This window comes from Gallinula chloropus (assembly GCF_964237585.1).
Source record: "Gallinula chloropus genome assembly, chromosome: 1".
NCBI lineage: Eukaryota > Metazoa > Chordata > Aves > Gruiformes > Rallidae > Gallinula > Gallinula chloropus.
In genome coordinates, this window is record NC_140085.1 from 158,066,770 (window position 1) to 158,085,187 (window position 18,418).

The 18,418-nt window shown below is 42.6% G+C and overlaps 1 protein-coding gene across 1 annotated transcript in view; it reads right to left on the minus strand.

Annotated features, from left to right (window-relative positions):
* Positions 1–245: 245 nt before the first annotated feature.
* Positions 246–18,418, minus strand: part of DNAJC3 (DnaJ heat shock protein family (Hsp40) member C3) — a 35,421-nt gene continuing 17,248 nt past the window's right edge. The window contains exons 5-12 of the mRNA XM_084276832.1: positions 13,770–13,922; positions 12,258–12,439; positions 10,176–10,295; positions 8,818–8,923; positions 8,589–8,709; positions 3,471–3,603; positions 2,097–2,245; positions 246–489 (exon numbers count right to left, since the gene is read on the minus strand). Coding sequence (XP_084132958.1) covers positions 332–489; positions 2,097–2,245; positions 3,471–3,603; positions 8,589–8,709; positions 8,818–8,923; positions 10,176–10,295; positions 12,258–12,439; positions 13,770–13,922 — 1,122 coding nt within the window. The 3' untranslated portion in view covers positions 246–331. The remainder of the gene's footprint in view (positions 490–2,096; positions 2,246–3,470; positions 3,604–8,588; positions 8,710–8,817; positions 8,924–10,175; positions 10,296–12,257; positions 12,440–13,769; positions 13,923–18,418) is intronic.

Genomic DNA, 18,418 nt, shown 5'->3' on the forward strand with positions numbered 1-18,418 from the left:
TAAGTTTAGGTTTAAGGTGATGTCCTAAGTAGCCTCTTACTGGTTTCCTTCCATCCGTAGGAATAAACAACGTCCTGCAGATCCGTAACAAATACGCCGTCGGTGGCAACACCCCCCCCATCACCAACCAGTAGGAGCTTGTCAAGTTCACCACAAAGCAAGCTCTCTGAGTGCCAGAGGAAAGGAAAAGCCTTCTTCCAGCGCAGTAGGACTCTGGGTTAAGGACAACACCAGAAATTAAGATCTTTTTGGGTCTTGAACCGAGAGACTTTTTTTATTTTTCAACGAATTAGGTAAAAAACAGCAGCAGCCACCAGAAACAGTCTTGGCTCTAGCTGAAGTGAAATTTGAATGTAAATGGTCCTCCTCCAGAACCAAAGGGGTTGAATCCTTGCCACGTGTTCCAGTTCCTGTGGAAAGGGTTGCCCCCACCCTGCTGACTCTCCGCATCCAGTGGGTCCTCTCCCGCATCGAACTTCCGCCTCATTTCTGAAGGAAACAAAACCAAGGTGGGAACATGGCACAGTGGTTAGGGCAGTAACACCAAGTGTCTCTGATGAGCAGTAACCAATCAGACCCTCCTTCCCCCCAAGGCCAGAGCGCTGCACTTATGGCCTGCATCAGAAGCATCTGGAGAACCTAACTACAGCTGTCCAGAAGACTGGCAGAGGAGAAGAGATTAACTCTGCAAGACTGTTGTACAGGAGGTTTGTCTTTACATAACCAACATGGTCCCTGGAGCCACTAAGTGACCTGGGAAAAGGATCTGGGTGAAAGGAGAGAACCTCACTGCAGTGAGAAGGGACAGAAACCAATGCAAACAGCATTAAAAAGCCACACACAACCGGTGTCCCTCTCCCTGCCCAGTCGGTTTGGCAGGAATAATAAAGGTGACAGAAGAAACAGCATCAAGGAAAAAGCAGGTGAACACATCCTAGAGGTGTTGCCAGGGTAAGCTGCATCTCAAAGGCTTCCAGTACAGAAACCTCATGATTTGTGTTCACAATTATGAGCAAACATCACATGAATACAGCAAGGTTTTCTGACCAGAAGTGTTTGAACTGCAGCACCTCACTCTCAGATCCCTCCTTCCCCCAAAAAAGTCTGAGTCCACGGGCCTAATTATGGCTTAGATGATCCTGAACTGTTGAAGAGTGGGAGCCTCAGGTATCTACCACCATCTTTTATGTGCTTCCCTCTTTCCAGTGACCACACAGAACTCAGCAAATGGCTCTGGTTGAGGGGTTTTAGGGTGTTGTGTTTGTTGTCTTGCTGTTGGTGTTTTTTCAGTGAGCTGTCTGAGTTTGTGAGGTTTTTTAGTTTTATTAAGAGGCATGCTAACCACCCACCCCATTTTTTATCTTCTTGAGACTATAGACAGTGCAACCCCTTCTGTTCATCTCTTGGTGAGACATCAGATCTCCTGGTCACCACATCACTGGGTATCCCAGGAGAAAGACCGTGTTCTTCCCTTCTTTCCCCACCTCCAGAGCTGATCAGCAGACAGTCAGACCTGACTGGGCTCCCTGCTCCTAGGACCTGGGCCAGCCCCTGGAGCTTGGCCACAAGACCACCCTCTCCCTCAGGCCAAGCTGAAAGGGCAGCACAGTCCCCTGGCTCAGGGAAAAGCTGTGGTTGCAGCGTATCAGTGTGCAGGATACATCTGGGCTTTGATGCACACAACAAGGGCCCATTTTGAGGGCTTCTCTGGGGTACTTCACATGCCATTAAGTTTGCACTAGAGCTTTAGGCAGAAGTAGACACCTACAAACTTCAATGAAGCATCTCCAGAGTTAATCAATCCTGGAAAGCTCTGCAAGATGATACCCCAAAAAGAGACCTCTGAAATAATAAATTCTGCTCTAAACAAAAGTCACTGCAACACAATAAATAATTCCAGGTTTACAGCTGACTTCACGTGCCAGATTGGATGCAAGTATTAGTGTGTTGCTTTCTCAGCTGGGTAAGGGGAGAAGGGAAGCTGTGAAGCTTGTTAGAACTTACACTTGCTGTGTTTTTACATCACCATAAAGAAGTTATTAAAAAAAGAAATGAAGTCACTTAATTGACTGAAGTCAATTAAGAACAATCGTTACCTGGATCAGTGAGGACTTCTTTAGCAGCTGCTATGTCAATGAATTTCTTCTCTGCTTTCTTCTTTTCCTCCTCACTCTGGAAGTTATCAGGGTGCCACTGGGATGCCAGCTTCCTGTAAGCTTTTATAATTTCTTGCTTTCGAGCATTTCTGGAGGGATAAAGTCATAGGGAACTTTGAAACCTCTCCGATGGTTCACAAGCCACACTGGTGAATCTACAGGTTTATTTTAAACACTGAGACAGGAATTAAGGGCATCAGAAAAACCCTAAGTACAAGTTAACCTTCTGCAGATCCTTTACACTCAAAAAAGCAGAGGAAGCAGGTTGCAAACAAGGATTACTGCCTCTCTCCTTCACCACCCATTTACTTTCTTTGGCAAGATGCTGCTGCCAGCTACTGTGCAGAATCCAGCCTGAAGAATTTGCAACCAGGTGAATAACAGAACCCACGAAGAGTAGAGATCAAATCAGTTCACAACTCTAAGGATGACCAATAACAGTTCAGAACTGGATGTTTGTCAGGTCTCCCTAAGAGAAGTTTAGTTTCTCAAAAAGTTAATGGCAGGAGCATTTTTAGATCCCCTTCAGTTAGCCCTTTCCAACGCTTCCAGCCTTCAGATCCCCTTCAGTTAGCCCTTTCCAACACTTCCAGCCTTCAGATCCCCTTCAGTTAGCCCTTTCCAACGCTTCCAGCCTTCAGATCCCCTTCAGTTAGCCCTTTCCAACGCTTCCAGCCTTCAGATCCCCTTCAGTTAGCCCTTTCCAACGCTTCCAGCCTTCAGATCCCCTTCAGTTAGCCCTTTCCAACACTTCCAGCCTTCAGATCCCCTTCAGTTAGCCCTTTCCAACACTTCCAGCCTTCAGATCCCCTTCAGTTAGCCCTTTCCAACACTTCCAGCCTTCAGATCCCCTTCAGTTAGCCCTTTCCAACACTTCCAGCCTTCAGATCCCCTTCAGTTAGCCCTTTCCAACACTTCCAGCCTTCAGATCCCCTTCAGTTAGCCCTTTCCAACACTTCCAGCCTTCCTTACTATCTGCCACAATTTTATTTTTTGTTGCTTTTACTAATTCTTTCCAGTCTTCATTTCTTCCCCAATTTGTTCACCTGACTATAATCTACACTAGGGATTTCCTGCCAAGGGATTTATTTGCTTCCTTCCCAGTGTTGGGTTCTGTACATTCTTTCAAAAGGAACTGTAAACAAATGTTACTTAAAAGCTGAGCACTGATAAACTGGTACAGTAGGAAACTGAAGGTAGCAAGACACAGGAACAAAACCAAATGCTGAACAGAACAAACCCAAGTGATCAGCCCTAGATGCACTGGCTCAATCACCAACTCTAATATCTGAAGTGGTGACAGGAGTTTCTCACCTTTTTACTCCCAAGATTTTATAGTAATCCCTCTTCTGCGATTGCTTCAGCATCCTCTGGGCACGTTCCAGCCCCTCTCGAATTTGCTGGTCATTTTCACTGTTGGCTTGAGCAGTCTCATAGTCTTTAATAGCTTTCAGAGAAAAAGTGAATGAAAAAAAGATTATACAACTCCTTACAAACTTCAGTTTAAAGAACTCAACCACTCACCAAAACCAAAGCTTTGCTACTACCATGTATAAACCACAAAACCTTTATTTCAACTTCCCACAGTTGTGGTTTTTTTCATTTAAATAAAACCCCAAAATAAACACAAAACCACCAGAAGAGATTAATTATCAGATACAAATTGGGCAATTTTCTTTCTTTAGTTTCAGATTTTTTGGAAAGGAAGGAGAAGGGTGGTTACCAGCATCAAGTGAGAACACCCTACATGTTACAACAGTCACAGGGATGAACATAACAAGCGTTAGTACTGGGACAGAACGTGAATCAAGCAGCAAGGTGCAACAACTAGTAGTTGAAAAGCCCACTGCACAAGGTTAGTCCCAGACCTCAATATTAGCCCCAGACAACTGAAGGATGCAGCATACAGAGTCTTCTCCCACAGCCTGCACTCAATCAACAAGACAGAAAGCCTCTTCCCTCTTTAATGACAATATAGACTTCAGATTACCAGTAAATTTGTGTGTTATTTGGAGACAGTTATATTTTAAGGGTGGGTTTTGTTGGGTGGTTTTTCCCCCCCAAAGGCATGCTCTTGCTTTTATTGCTGGAGTTATGGAATAAGCACAAGAGAGGTGCTGTAACATATTCATGAATTTTTAAGAAATTCCAGGTCTGCACTTTCTTTTTTTAAGCAAACTCTATTACTGTAAGTGGCAACTGAATGCTTAAGACACCAAATTTAAATATCTTTTGATATCAAGATTTATCAAGGGAAGCAACTGACGAAGTTTTTAATGAGACTGCTCTTCTTCCACTGTTTTAAGCCTCAGAGTCTCATCTGCAGACTCAAGTCTCCGAGGTTTCTCAAGTTAGACAAAGTACTTGCATCAGATTATTTCCAAGCAGATGCTATTTCTCAGCAGGTGTTACATTTGTTTTTCACTGTTTCTGAGCAAGACAGCAGGAAGTGCTAATGAATTTGTATTGCCCAGACATCTGATACCACTGCAATCTTTGCTTTGGTTATTGAAAGAATAAAAATAACATTTAAAAAACCCTCCAAACCAACCCAAAAAGTATTTCCAGCACCCCAACAATTTCATATGCCACTACAAACAAAACACAAGATTTCTCTTCGTTTTCACATCACCACACACTACCATTTGCTGCCTGAACACAGCATTTTGGCTTCTGCTGGTTATTTTTAACGATCTGTCCAGTCATGAGAAAGAACTCCAAACAAACAGGAGCCCACACATCTGCCTGTGCCCAACAGACACTGTTGAAGCTGGTAAGCACAATGAGAGTGCAGGGGTGTCACTGTGCTGCTCCAAAGGCCTCAATCACCAGCGCCCTTCGTGTAGTACTGGGAGGCCTCGCCACCAGCAGCAGGCCCCGCTGCCCAAAACCAGGCTGCTTGGGGGTCAAGTAGTTGGAACAGTACTAGATTGTTTTAATTATTATTTTTTGAAGTTGACTCCCTCCTTTAAAGGCTGAGTGTTGGTCACATGGGAAGGTGTCTTGCAGTGCTGCAGGCCACAGAGGGAATGCAGCCAGCACACCGACGGCAAGCACGTTTCCTGCGTCCTCTCAGCTGGGAGAGACTCCAGCTTTGATGATACTCCACAGCATAGGAATGTCCCTCTTTCAGAGAGGTAATCAGTCTCCCCACCTGAGGGATGGGAGCTGGAAGCAGGATGACAGCTTCCTGACCACAAGAAGTTTGCTCTGAAACCAGAAACTTACTACTAATTCACAGGTATTTAACCAGTTCTTCTCAGTCACCATTCCTAAAAGCAGGAGTACCTCCTAGACCAACACAAGAATCACTGCTACTTCTTACCAGGCTGCTATTTCAGAGGGCAGCATCCTCTCCTCCTCTCATCCTGTCCCATGACATGAAAGGAACAACCCCTTTCCCTTATCGCTTTCAGTTTTTAAATTCAGTCAGTTTAAACGAGTCAAATCTAACACAAGAGCCTTCACTCAAATAGTAACTGCATCACATTTCTACACAACCTATCTGGCTTTGCTATCTTGCCTGTATTTTAAAACAGACTGACCAAGATTGGCCATTCTTCCATATCCAGAATTAAATTCCTATTGAACCCAAGTACCTGCAGGCAACCTACGTCCATGCTACTCTGTCAGAGGAATAACCAAACCAGTTCTGCTCTTACTGAAACAGGCACTGGTTTGTCTATGGTAGTAGAGAGGGGAGGGGAAAAAAGATTTAAAAAAGGAAAAAGAAAGGATGTCCTGACCAAAGCAGCAAGGTGGGGTTTTGTCCTTGACAACACTCGGGCTGTACACTTTAGACAGAAAGACTCTTGTACGTAGGAGGTAAGCCAGAAAAGGAGCCATTGCACATCTGTCTCTGTAGAAGCCCTGGATCCCATGTGATAATAAGGTAATTAAAGGCATTTAATGGGAATCAGAACTCTGTTATATAGGTGCTGAAGTGCACCTTGAACATCCAACAGTGATAGTCTTCAAAGTTCTGAATGGCAAGCACTTCAGAATTTCCTGCCTTTAAACAGGACAACAGGGGCCTCCAGCGGGACATTTTCTTGAGGGAAGAATGAGAATCACTTTGCCCCTTTAATTATGAGGCTACGACTTTAATTGCTCTATCGTCCCCTACAGCAGGGAAATCAGTCATTGTTTTATAGGAGTTAAAACTGAAGGGGGGGTAAGGGCAGACCCCTTCGGGCAGAGTCCCAGTAATGGGCTATAACCCTGTTTGTGTTGGCTCTGCAGGGAGGTAGAGTGTGACTCCACCCAGCCCTCTGCTGCCAAGGGCAGGAGGAAGGCAGGGGATAAGCTGAACAACAGGGATTTGGAGGAACATGGTGCCAGCTCTCAAACAGCTGCCCACTCCAGAACCAGGATAGGCCAAACCCAGCAGGCTCCAGCCCAGGAGATATGATCTCCCGGATCCCAGGTGTGTCATCTCCTGTTTCCTTACGTTGCACAAGAGGGAAGCATTTGCTCCAGCACAAGGCCACGTTAGCTCCATGCATTTGGCCAGGACCTCATTATAACACTTTCTCTTAATTTGCAAGAGCTGCCAAGGATCTCTCACCCCAGAGGAACCAGGAATAGATGAGGATTTAAGAGAAGAAGCGGTCAGAAAAATCCAAATTGAGATTCATCAATTTCAAGTAAAGACACAGATCCATTTTGTCCACTAGTGAGAAGCAAAAGGTCCACCTAAAAAGACTCACAGCAGAGCCTGTTTGGCCTGCTCCTCTCCATACCCTCCTCTAAGCTGAAGATTCATACAGCTTGAGGGGGAAAAAAATCTTACATTTTCTTTGGGTTCTCATTTTGCTGATACCCTTTCCTCTTCAATAAAAAAAAACCCTTTTATATAAGCCATAACCTATGTAGATTCGTATTCTGTACTTCAAATTATTTTTAGGGAAACTTTTTTTGTTGTTTAGGCTTTTTTGTTGTTCATTTGTAAATCTACTTTTCCCAACACTGACTGAGCTTACAGAAAAGGATGGGAAATGCCCAAAGGGCGCCTCATCGCCGTGAAATCTTCCTGAGCCTCACTTTCAGCCTGACACTGCAGCTCTGAACAACCAAATGATGGAAAAAACATTACCCTAAGTAAAACAAAGGCAACCTTCCCCCTCACACTTTGGGGTTTTTGGAGGGGTTTGGTTGGGGTTTTTTTTTTAAGCAATCCCTTTTATCCAAACGTTACTGCTCTCCAAAATGCCGTTGTCTTCCAGCCTTGTTATAAGGAGGAAGAAGGCTTGCCAGCCTCAGCAAAGAGGGACCAGAGCTAGATCACTTCAGAGGTACAAAAATCTATGGGGCTGATGAAGGGGGTTGCCCAAAAGCACACCAGTCCTCTTTATACCATGTTTTCAAGCAAGCCAAGAAGGCCTAAGGAAAGACCAAAATAGGTATCGTATTTTTGAAGTGAACCTCAAGTGGTGAGCAGTATCCCCTCTCAGTGACTTAATTTCTCAAAGACAAAAAGGTAATAAACCTGAGCAGGCTATTAATGAGGACAGCTGCCTTCATCAATGTTTAAATTGGAAAGGTGTTTTGTTCAGTTGCAAAGTGAAAGATCCAGTACCAGAATACAGAAAGGGAAAACAGTTTTATGAGAACTCAAATCAATGGAACTAGTTTTCTGCAGGTTTAGTGCCCACAAGTCCTTTCCCTCATTTGACTGAAACAGCCTAATGCTTCAAAAACTGCCATATGACTGAGCATGGGAGTCCCTTAACCCTGGTTTCTTGTGGAAATGAGATTCACTAAATCTTTTATAGCACATTAGAACTTACTACTCTTAAAAAAGCAAGGTAACAACATAATGGTGTACTCAGAGACACCCATTACTCAGCCTCTACCTTCCAAGGCTGTAGATGGGGACATGTAACAGTATGCACTGCATATGGAAACACCACATGGAAAACGCAGCCTTGGGAGTAGAATCACTTCACTGCTCTTTGCAGCAATACAGAGACCCACAGAGGCGAAGAGATGGCTGCTACCTTCCTCTGCCCTCAAGATATGCTAAAGGATAGAACAGCATTGTTTCATGCTGCCACCTAAAGACATTAAAATGGACTTCCTAAAATGGATTTACATCATCCTAATTACCTTTTACCCCGAAATGCAATTGCCTGACATTGCTGATCACACATAATGTGTTTGAGTAACCTGTACAGTCTCATAAAACACCCTGAACACAACCCAGCGTTGTAAAGACGGCTCAGCTGCAGCTGAAACAAGTGTGTTCCACTTAGAGCAAATCAAGACAAAATTACCAGCAGGTATCTTTATAAACCTGCAACTACCCGTGCTGATTAGGGGTAACAACGTAGCGTAGAATCAAAGTAGGTGTTCAAACGTCTTGAACCATTGGCTGCATTTTAAACACCCACAGAAGAAAAACAAACATGCAAAACCAGCAGGCAGCTGTACCTTCTTCATACAGGTCTTCCAGCAAATAGGCCTCTGCCCTGTCTTTCAGGGCATTGACGTTGGTTGGTTCCAGTTGCAGAACTTCTGTACAAACCTTGATGGCTTCTGTAGCCTGCTGATTCTAGAGGGGATAAGGTAAAGCAAAATCCATTTAGGTTGTGGGGTTTGGGGAAGGGTGTTTCTTTTTGTGTTGGAAGAAATTTACAGAGGGAGACAGAAGCAGAATTACCTTTGATAAACAGTGGCAGATCCTTTCTTTGGCACGAGTAGCATAAATTGGGACGTCTGGCTCAGTTTTCATTACAGAATCGTATTTACTGATAGCATCTTCATACCTGTTGAAATCATAAAGAGAGGTATAATAGCATGAAATGGAATAACTATCTCAAGGTGTTGCAGTTTATTTACAAATGTTTAAATTCAGAGGTTTTTCCCATCATTCTGGTCATGTACTTTAATAGCCTTAAGGGCATGATGTGAGACAACAGGAAGATGAATACTTTCAGCCACCTCAAGCTTCCTCTTCTGTGCAGCGAGACAGAGGAGCAGGCTCTATGCAGAAGATAACGACTCCCATCCCTCACGTGTGCTCAGACAACAGTGCCTGCATTTGCCTCCTGCCCAATGTGCCAATACACACCTGGAAAAACACATCTCCCTCTCTGATATACGAGATCAACTATGTCTGGAGTCTTGCTGCGAGCACTGTACTATTTGCATTTCTTGGTACAAAGAAGAGTTCTTTACGTCAGCTTGAGTCAGGCAGTTATTTACTCCCTCCCTTCTTCCAAGCAAGTCACATCATAAAATGTATTTTCACTGTGAAGATTTTCAAAGATGCAAAATGTTCCATAGTTTGAGCAAGAAATGGATTAGAACATTCACCTAAAAACGCAAGAAGATGATTGAACCCATGGGTTGCTACAAGCTAGGAGCCTCCGATGTGGGGACACTCCACAACCTCCCTGGGCAACCCACATCAGTGGAAGCATGGGAAGCATTTCCTCATGTTCAAATGGAATTTCCTGTTTCCCTGTTTCAGTTTGTGCCCATTGTCCCTGGTCACAGGGCTCTGATGAACGGAGCCTGGCTCCACCCTCTTTGCACCCTCCCTCCAGGAATTTATACACTGCTGAGATCACTCTGTAGCAAAGACCACGCAGGGGGAACAGTCCTCAAAGGAAAGATGCTCCAGGCCCTCTACCATTCCAGTGGCACTTCACTGGACTTTCTTAGTAGCTTCATCTCTTCTACTGGGGAGCCCAGCCCTCCAGGTGTGGCCTCACCAGTGCTGAGTAATAGCCTGCAAGAGCTGACAAGTATTATCCCCATCTTGGTCTTACTGCCTGCACTAAAGAGAAGCCAAGCATGCAAAGAAAAGACAGTGGCATCAGAAAGAAGCAGAATAGGACTGTCATTATGTGAGTCAATATTTATTCTAAATGTAATCTGAAGAGTTATGCTCAGTTATCCACTTCAACTGACAGATGCAAAATGCATTACTTAACTCCTCCACCGATAATAAGCAGACCCCTCAATAGTGACTTTTAAAATTTATTTATTTTAAATACAGCAGTGAACACTTACCTGCCTTCTCTGATGAATTCCTCAGCTGACTCGATCTGCTTATTGAGTTTCTTTACTTGCTTATAGAGAGAGAAGCACTGCTTGTGGTCTTGGTCCAGTTTCAGACACTCCCGGACTTCACTTTTCAGAGGGAAGCAGGGAGGAAAAACAACCCAACCCAAAACAGAACAGACAGACAGACATCAGCACACATTATGGGTTTTCACTTAAGAGACAGGCTGCAGCTTCTATAAGCTGTCCAGAACAACAGTTCTTTACACAATCTCTCCCTTCATCCAAAAATTAATGTGAATTGAGAGAGAAGAAAAAAAAAGCCTTCTAGAAAACACAAAGATACTTGTCTGGTTTTGGTTTTAATTGTTTTTCATTGCCAAATATGCAAAGATTGAGAAGTGTTACATTAATAACTGACTAAACAGCAGAAGAAAAATATGCCCCAGGAAAGAAACTATGTTCAGCAGTTACCAGATATATACAGGAGAACTACAAACAATTTTAACTCAGCTATCTTAGTCAGTACCTATGGAACACTACATTTTATGCTGCCTGAAATGCACAAAGCTCAAGTAAAACACAAACCTCCTCCTGATGGAGTATCAGCCAAGCCTGAGCCTGACTTTTCCATGTGAAGGCTGTTAAATCAGACTCTGACTAGGGCAGATACCTCTTAAAATAGTCAAAAGTCTTAAAAAAAACCCCTCCTCCAGAAAGCAATCTTCTGAAGGAATAAGTGTTACGTGTCCTGTAGAGTCATCACAGCACAGCCAAGGTGTTATTTTCAGAAAAAGATCACAAGATCTTTCTTTTTTTCTAAGCACAGACAAAAATACCTCTTATTTGAAAATCATCAAGGCTGTAAAGGTAAGAGGAAGAAGCTAAGTAAAGGACAAAATTAATCACCAGCAAGTCCAAAAGCCATAGGACTCTTTCTTAGTACACATTACGATGCAAAAAACCCCACAGCATCAGAGAAGAATAAAGGAGAGAGACTTATCCCTTCAGATACCATTCTGGTTGACATTTCTCTCAATTCTACTCATAAAAATGTTAAGATTTGGTTGTTAACAGAGGGGGTCCATGTGTGGATTTCAGGAAAAAAAAAACCCAAATACCCCTTACTCTTAAAGTCACTAGGCTAAGGGATGGTCAGCTAACAAAGTCACCACAGAAGTGACTGAGATGACCTCCAGAGATTAAGTACACCCTAGAAAGGGGACCCCTAATGAGTCATGTGGTGTTTACTTTTACCCAGTTCAAAACAATTTCTGCAGTGATAATCACACAGTTTCCATCCATCAGCCTTTGTCACACACTGCCTCGAATCCCAGGCTTTTGCAATTCCCTTCACCCCTTACTGAAGAGAATCTGGGACAGAACCACATTGGAAGGATTCTGGAGATGCAGGTAAAGCCTAACAAGCAGCTGCACAGAAATCATTCATGTGCAAAAAGAAGGATTATACCATCTCTCCATCTGAGCACAAGAGCATGAAGTTAACAGTCTGGATTGGGCAAGGGCGGTTATCTAAAGGACTGACTAAGGATGTATGAGAAAGACACCCTAAACTTAACTGAGTGTGAACAAAAAGGGTAGAGTGTTATCAAAAGATCGTCCAAAATACTGGATGCTGCAAGAAAGGAAAGACTAAGAGGTCTGGAACCCCAGCTCCTCATCCTAGTTCCAAGACTCCATACATTTTTTTGTTTGGATTGTAACTTAACCTGAATGGAGATTCAAGGTTAAAAAAAGGCTACACCAAAGTACGTGTAGAGAAACACTTTCTTCTAGGGTGGAGAAATACAATTTGGACAGTAAACAACTGTGGCAGACCTGCACTACAGCTTCTATTCAAGCAAAGATGATGCTAAGAACCATCAATGGTTGATCTGCCAAGAATAAACATGGTGCCTTCACTGCCAGTTCTTAGCTTCTGGAAAGAAGCTTCCTTTGTCAGACCCAGACCAGAGCTGCTACTCCATCCAAACAACAGACAACATAGGTATTTCACAGTTTATCATGACCTCTATCATCACATTTTCTTTCTGCTTCAATTATAATGATCAGAGCAAATAGGAAAGTTACCTGAGTGATAATTCATGGTCCCCCAGCTGATAATAAATTTTGCTGATTTTATAGAAGGCTTCAGTGTTATCATTCTTTAATTTGGCAGCGGCTTTCAAGTCACTAATGGCTTTGCTTGGTTCCCCTTCCTTTATGTAACACTCGGCTCGAAGTTCCCGTAGCTCTGCATCCCAAACACAAACCTTGAGAAACCAAAATTAAAGCTTGGTTTTGGTCCATAACACTTCACTTTTTTTTTCTCCCCCACAAAAGAAAAAAACCCTCCCATTTAATTTCACTTTGCCAACTGCAACAGCATAAGGTTCGAGCTGCACGCAGAGCACATGAAATTAGAATCTCTGCTTCCTGGTGGATGCTGTGATGCACCTGCCCAAATAGAAAACAAAGGCCTGAAAAATTTGTAAATGATTCAATAGGCTCATGCAGGGAGATGAATTAAATCTACTGGCGCTGCTTAAGCTGGGACAGTCTGTTGAGCCTCCAGGGAAGGATATCAGAATCATAAATTATTATAACCTCCCAGAAGAACAGGGGTAATGAACAGCGAGGACCAAGCTGTCAGTTGTCCTCTAGAAAGAAGCCTGCAGGTAAGATTCATCTATGCTGGATTTGACCTTAGTAACTGGATTTTAAGGATATATACAGAAGTAACAATGTCATAGTACGGCAAGAATAACTACTGAAATGGAACTGCCTTCCATAATTCGTTTTAGAGAATTTATTGCGGGTCTTATCAATTTGTTTGTAAACCATCAGGCTTTTCTGCTTTTCCACATTCCCTCCCCATAAACAAACTCCCACACTTTGGCAACTTCTTCACCAACAGCAAGAATGCTGTAAATTCCAAGTGAGAAGTGTTAATTTGAATGCTAACAGTCACAGCAGTTAACTGCCTCTTAATATGTCTCTTCCTCTGCAACACAAGATGCCCATGTGATTATTTACACTTATCCTATCAGACTACCTATACTGATTAAGATTTGTTCAACCTTTGCTATCTAAGGAGCAAGCTGGAAATCCAGATAGCTTTTAATATTGTGATTTTTAATCTTTTGTTACTACTTTCTCAAGGCAAGGAAGCACCTACTTCACAGGGAAGACCTACCAAGCTTCTTACAGAGCACACAGAGTGCCTGCATACAGGCAACAGTTTATCTAGGTGAAAAAACACCGTCTCCCACATTTGGCAAAACTTCATTGGTTTGAGACAACTGTTTTTCCCCAGCTTTCCTAAGAACACTGAACTGTAGAAAAACTGGAAGTATGATCAATAAAGTTATCTGCACCAGAAGTTTGGCTGAAGTTGTCTCTTTAGCCCTAGCTGCAATCTCTTATTTTAACTTTTTTGCACTCCACCTTGCAACTTCATTAGGGACTCACAGTGCTCAGCAAAACAGAGCCAATTACACCCGGTGTTTTCACATCGGTGAAGAAGTTACTAAACAAAAACACACAGATGTCAGACAGGAGCTCTTGCTTCCTTTTCACAGTACCATTTTACTTAACACTTACTGCCAAGATTTCATCAAGAAGAGAAATAGCAGCTTCATAATCCTCTTGCTGGTAGGCAGATAACGCTTGTGAATGCAGGCGCTGTAGCTCATCAGATTTTGTCAGCTGAGTCTGGGCTTCTTTCTCCTCATTATTGCTGGGATTGGACTTGAGCTGCAAACATTAACAAGAAGAGACTGAAATGCTTATTCGAGGATCTCTTTTCATCCCATTAATAATCAGATCATGGAGAACTGACTAAAGCTGCAAATAAAGCAAATTTGGTTTTAAAATTCCACTGGAAACTTTTTCAACTCCAAACTTCAGAAAAACATTCTTCATGTCAATATGAGGTATCAGAAGTCAGAGACACCCAATTCCTCCCTCTACCACGCCTGATCATTCACCATTGGGCACATCATACACAACAGCCACTGTCCCCCTGCCACCCCCTGGAAGTCACAGATCTCTCACTTGCAGCCTAGTTAATTCATCTCTCTGCAGACAGCTATTTAACCCTGGATTCCTCAGCATCAGTAGAAACTATATCCACATGACATAACCATGTATCTCACTAAGTAGAATACTTTATTTATAAGTTCATGACAAACAACTGCAACGTGTCACAGATAATATTACCATAAAGCTACATTTTTTACATCTTCCCCAGACAGAGCAGCTACAGCAGCAAGTTAAGATAAGGCAAAGGATTAACTGGCATCAGCAGGGAACTCACACACTTTGCTTCATGTGCAGTTTTAAACAAGTCTTAAGTTTTGCCTACAAAGACTCGTGTTCCTCAAACCCCTCTCTCTGAGCAAGGAGGAGAAGTTACACTGTACTTACCTTCATTTGTTTAGACAGCTTTTTATTTCCCCCCCAAAAAATTAAAACAAAAACCCAAACCCAAAAATCTCTCACAGGCAACTCTGTTAGCACGCAGGATGACAGGCTCCAGGGAGAACCTCAACTATTCTCTTGCAAAGCCAGTAAGTAATTTGTAAAATTAGTGTAGTTTGGACACCACGATGACATCATATTTGCTGCTAATCAGAACAACTTCCAAAGCTCCAAAATGGGAAGATCAGCAGGACTTGATTTTAAAAAGTTTTGGTTTAAAAATCAAAACGTGTACTGTGTTGTATTTTATACACAGAATACTTACTAAATTTATTCACTCCTGAGTCCTCAAAGCCATCCAGTACTTTTTCTTTCCTTCTCTATCTTGAAATGGCCCTTTCTATGGTTCTATGATTTCCCCTTTTCTTATCAGTAAGTTCCTCACTCATATTTTGTGCTAAGTCTCCAATGCGATTCAACATCACCCCTCAGAACTCCTTTAACAGTGTTTCCTCTGGTCTTAACACTTAAGTGTATGACAGGAAAAAGCCTAAAAGCACCGTTAAAAGCACATGTACCTGTCTTGGACTCTTCATTTAAAGCCTTTTGAACCTTATGCAGTTATTTTATTCTGTTCTGGCAAAAATCAAATTGTACTTAGACCTGAAAGTTCTCCTATATCCCCTACACTGTCTTTCAGCAAGAGGAAAGGTACATGATCACAGTTGTCTTCTTTGTAGTCTGTTTATGCATCTCAAAAAGCTCCCCTGTTGCTGTGCATCCTTTCCCCCTGCCCCAGTTTTCAGTAGAGGCAAATTTCTGCACCTGTAATTTTAGAAGTTCCAAGATTATAAAACTCCCTGAAGTTCTGAACTCTACAGTTCCAGATGACATGCTTAATTCCTCCTTCAATTTCCTCTCAAATATTAAGAGCTTTTGCTGTGGATGAGCTTTATGCTTCCATTTAAACTCACCTCACAGTAACACCCCCCTCCTTAGACACACAGTATGTTTCTCCTAGCTTATTTGCAGTAAAGCATCAGTGGAATACGAAAAGCAATGTTACAATCATACAGACAAGTCCAAGAGCAATAAAGACCATCTGAGTGAAACATCACAGATAATTTTGATACAAACTGTCCAGTTAAAGAAAGGGAAACTCTTCAAGCTGTCACTCAAACTGAAGCCATCAAGTGTTTGTGTGCTACAGTATGATGAAAATACATACTTGGAAGCTCTTAATTACTGTATTGCTATGATGTTTTAATCAGTAGTGTTAACTAAAGCAGAAAGAGGCCTGTTCAATTCAGCTCCCAGGACAGAAAAGCTGGAAATGCATTGCAGCTGTTTGATACTCTCAGTTTGGTTTATTTCCTCTTTTTTTCCCCCCCTGTAATCAGGGGACTGTCACATCACCACCAATAACAAACAGCATTTCAATTAATTTTCATTTTCCTGTGCAGCATGAAGCTTGGGGGTGACACCACAGAACTGCTTGCTCTAAGTATGCTAGAAAAGTATCCAAGAAAGGAGAAAAGTATTTTAAAAAAACAACCTTCATCTGAATTTACTACAGGTCTAAGGCAAACCTAACGCTCCTCTACATGCTTCAGCAGCAGCCTGAAAGAATAAAGTCAGAAGCTATGACCTACTCCGTTCTGCTGGAGAAGCATACTGCTACTAGTGAACGTATCCTCAGCACAGTATCCCCTGCTGTCTCCAGGGTTTACTGCACCTGGATTAGAACACTAAACTAGTGGTTCCTGCCACTTAACTACAAGAGCTACTCATCTATTACAGCAGCTTTCATTCACTACAAACAGCCCCCTCTCCAAACCTGCACCTAACTCCTTTACAGGTAACAAAATCCAGGATACAGGAATGATTCTGTTATTGGAAGGAATTCTGTCACACATTTACTACTACAGGTCCTGATTCATTTTATAGTTCAGTCTCAGTATAGGGGAGGAACACACCATAGGGTAAGCAAAACCCTACTCCCCCCCCCTCAAGTGAGCAAGATTAAAGGGAACAAAATCATTCCCACTATTTATCCAGCCAAGCTTTAAAAGCATTTGCATGTGTTTGTTTCTTTCCCCCCATTACTCTCAGAGAGTAAGCCAGCTTCTTCCAGAACTTTAGCTCAAGGACCTGACTTAAAACTGCAACATTTCCCCCTCTCCTGGGTGCAGTAAGGTGAAGGTGTTAGCACTCTTCACAAAATCCAACCTTGTCTTGGCACCTAGAAAGTCTTTTGATCATTTCTATTCTAGATAGGCAGCCCTGCAATGGCTGCCCTACATCTGCAGTCAAATATCAAGCTTTCTGATGGGAAAAGCATTTTAACAAGCTACACAATCCATGCTGGTTTTCAAGAAGCAACATCATCCTCCCTCCCACCCTCCCCCAAGCCTGCTGTACTTCACTGTATTTCTCAAGTCCATCAACATGACCTTTCTAACCATACCATAAGTTGTACCAGTCACATACTGATACACAAAGGCTACAGGAAAGAGACAATGCTTCACTACTTCAGGAAGATATTAGTAAGAGGCCATCCACACAGCCAAACCAGTACACAACCAGCAACAAAACACTGAAGCGAGACCAACGTTAAATGCAGAGTATTCATCTGTTTTCTTGAGGACACCACGTCCCACTCTGATTCAGTGCGTTGCACCCACACGTACCTTACGCTGACGCTTTCTGGATCAGCAGCATGCTGCTTAGTTCACAAAGCTTTACAACTGCACCCATTACCACACAGGACACTTACAGAAGACAGAACTAGAAATCATGAACATGGGGAGCAAGTGCCTCCTGCCTAGTAAGTTCAGTAAGGACTTCTCACTTCAGGAACTTTGTTTTCAGAAGTACAGGGAAGAGTTACAGAACAAGGCTAAGCCAGTTCAGTGGCTTACAACCATGTGTCCTGCCTTTCAGTTACACATTCCTACACCTTCCTTGGCAACAGCCCACTAACAATACCAGAAAAGGTCATGCATTTCGTAATGGAATCCCAATGAAGATAGTTACAGCCATCTTGAGCTAAAATAACCCCACAACTCAACATCCATACTTTCAGAGAGTACAGACTGAAGATACACAGCCAATTCAGACCTGTCAGTCTGACTTCAGTCCCAGGGAAGTTATGGAGCAGATTGTCTTGAGTGCCATCACATGCCATGTAGAGGCAATTCAGGTATCAGGCTCAGTCAGCCTGGCTTCATGAAAGGCAGGTCCTGCCTGAGCTCCTTCTAGGACAACATGACCCACTTAGTGGGTGTTGGATGAGAGAAAGACTATGGGTGACATCTACCTGAACTTTAGAGTAAAGCCTCTGAAACCAAAGAGAGTCTTGCATACTGTTGTTTAAAGAAACAAAATGCTGTTAAAACTGCAAAATATTATAGACACATTGTTTCTCTACCTTGCCTACTGTGGTCCAGCACCACTACCAGGGACATACACCTACACACTCTACAGCTGTTCTTGTTTTTCAGACTGATAAATACACAACTAAAATAAATTAGCCTCATGAAAAATATTCTGACAGGCACTGGAGAAAAACAAACCATGAAAGTTATCTAAGATCAAGATGTCCATGCACAAAAGAAAACTGCACTGGCAAAAAAATACATTAGGAAACCAAGTAATGATGTTAGATGGAAAAAAGCAAGGAAATAATTTTAATACCTTTTATTCTTTACCCAGAAAGCTACAGCTGATCACAGCACCACATAGGAACGTATTTGGAAACTGATCCAACATTAGTTTGATCTGGTTAATAGAGCTTCAAATACCTAAGATCACCTAGTAACTTCCTCAAA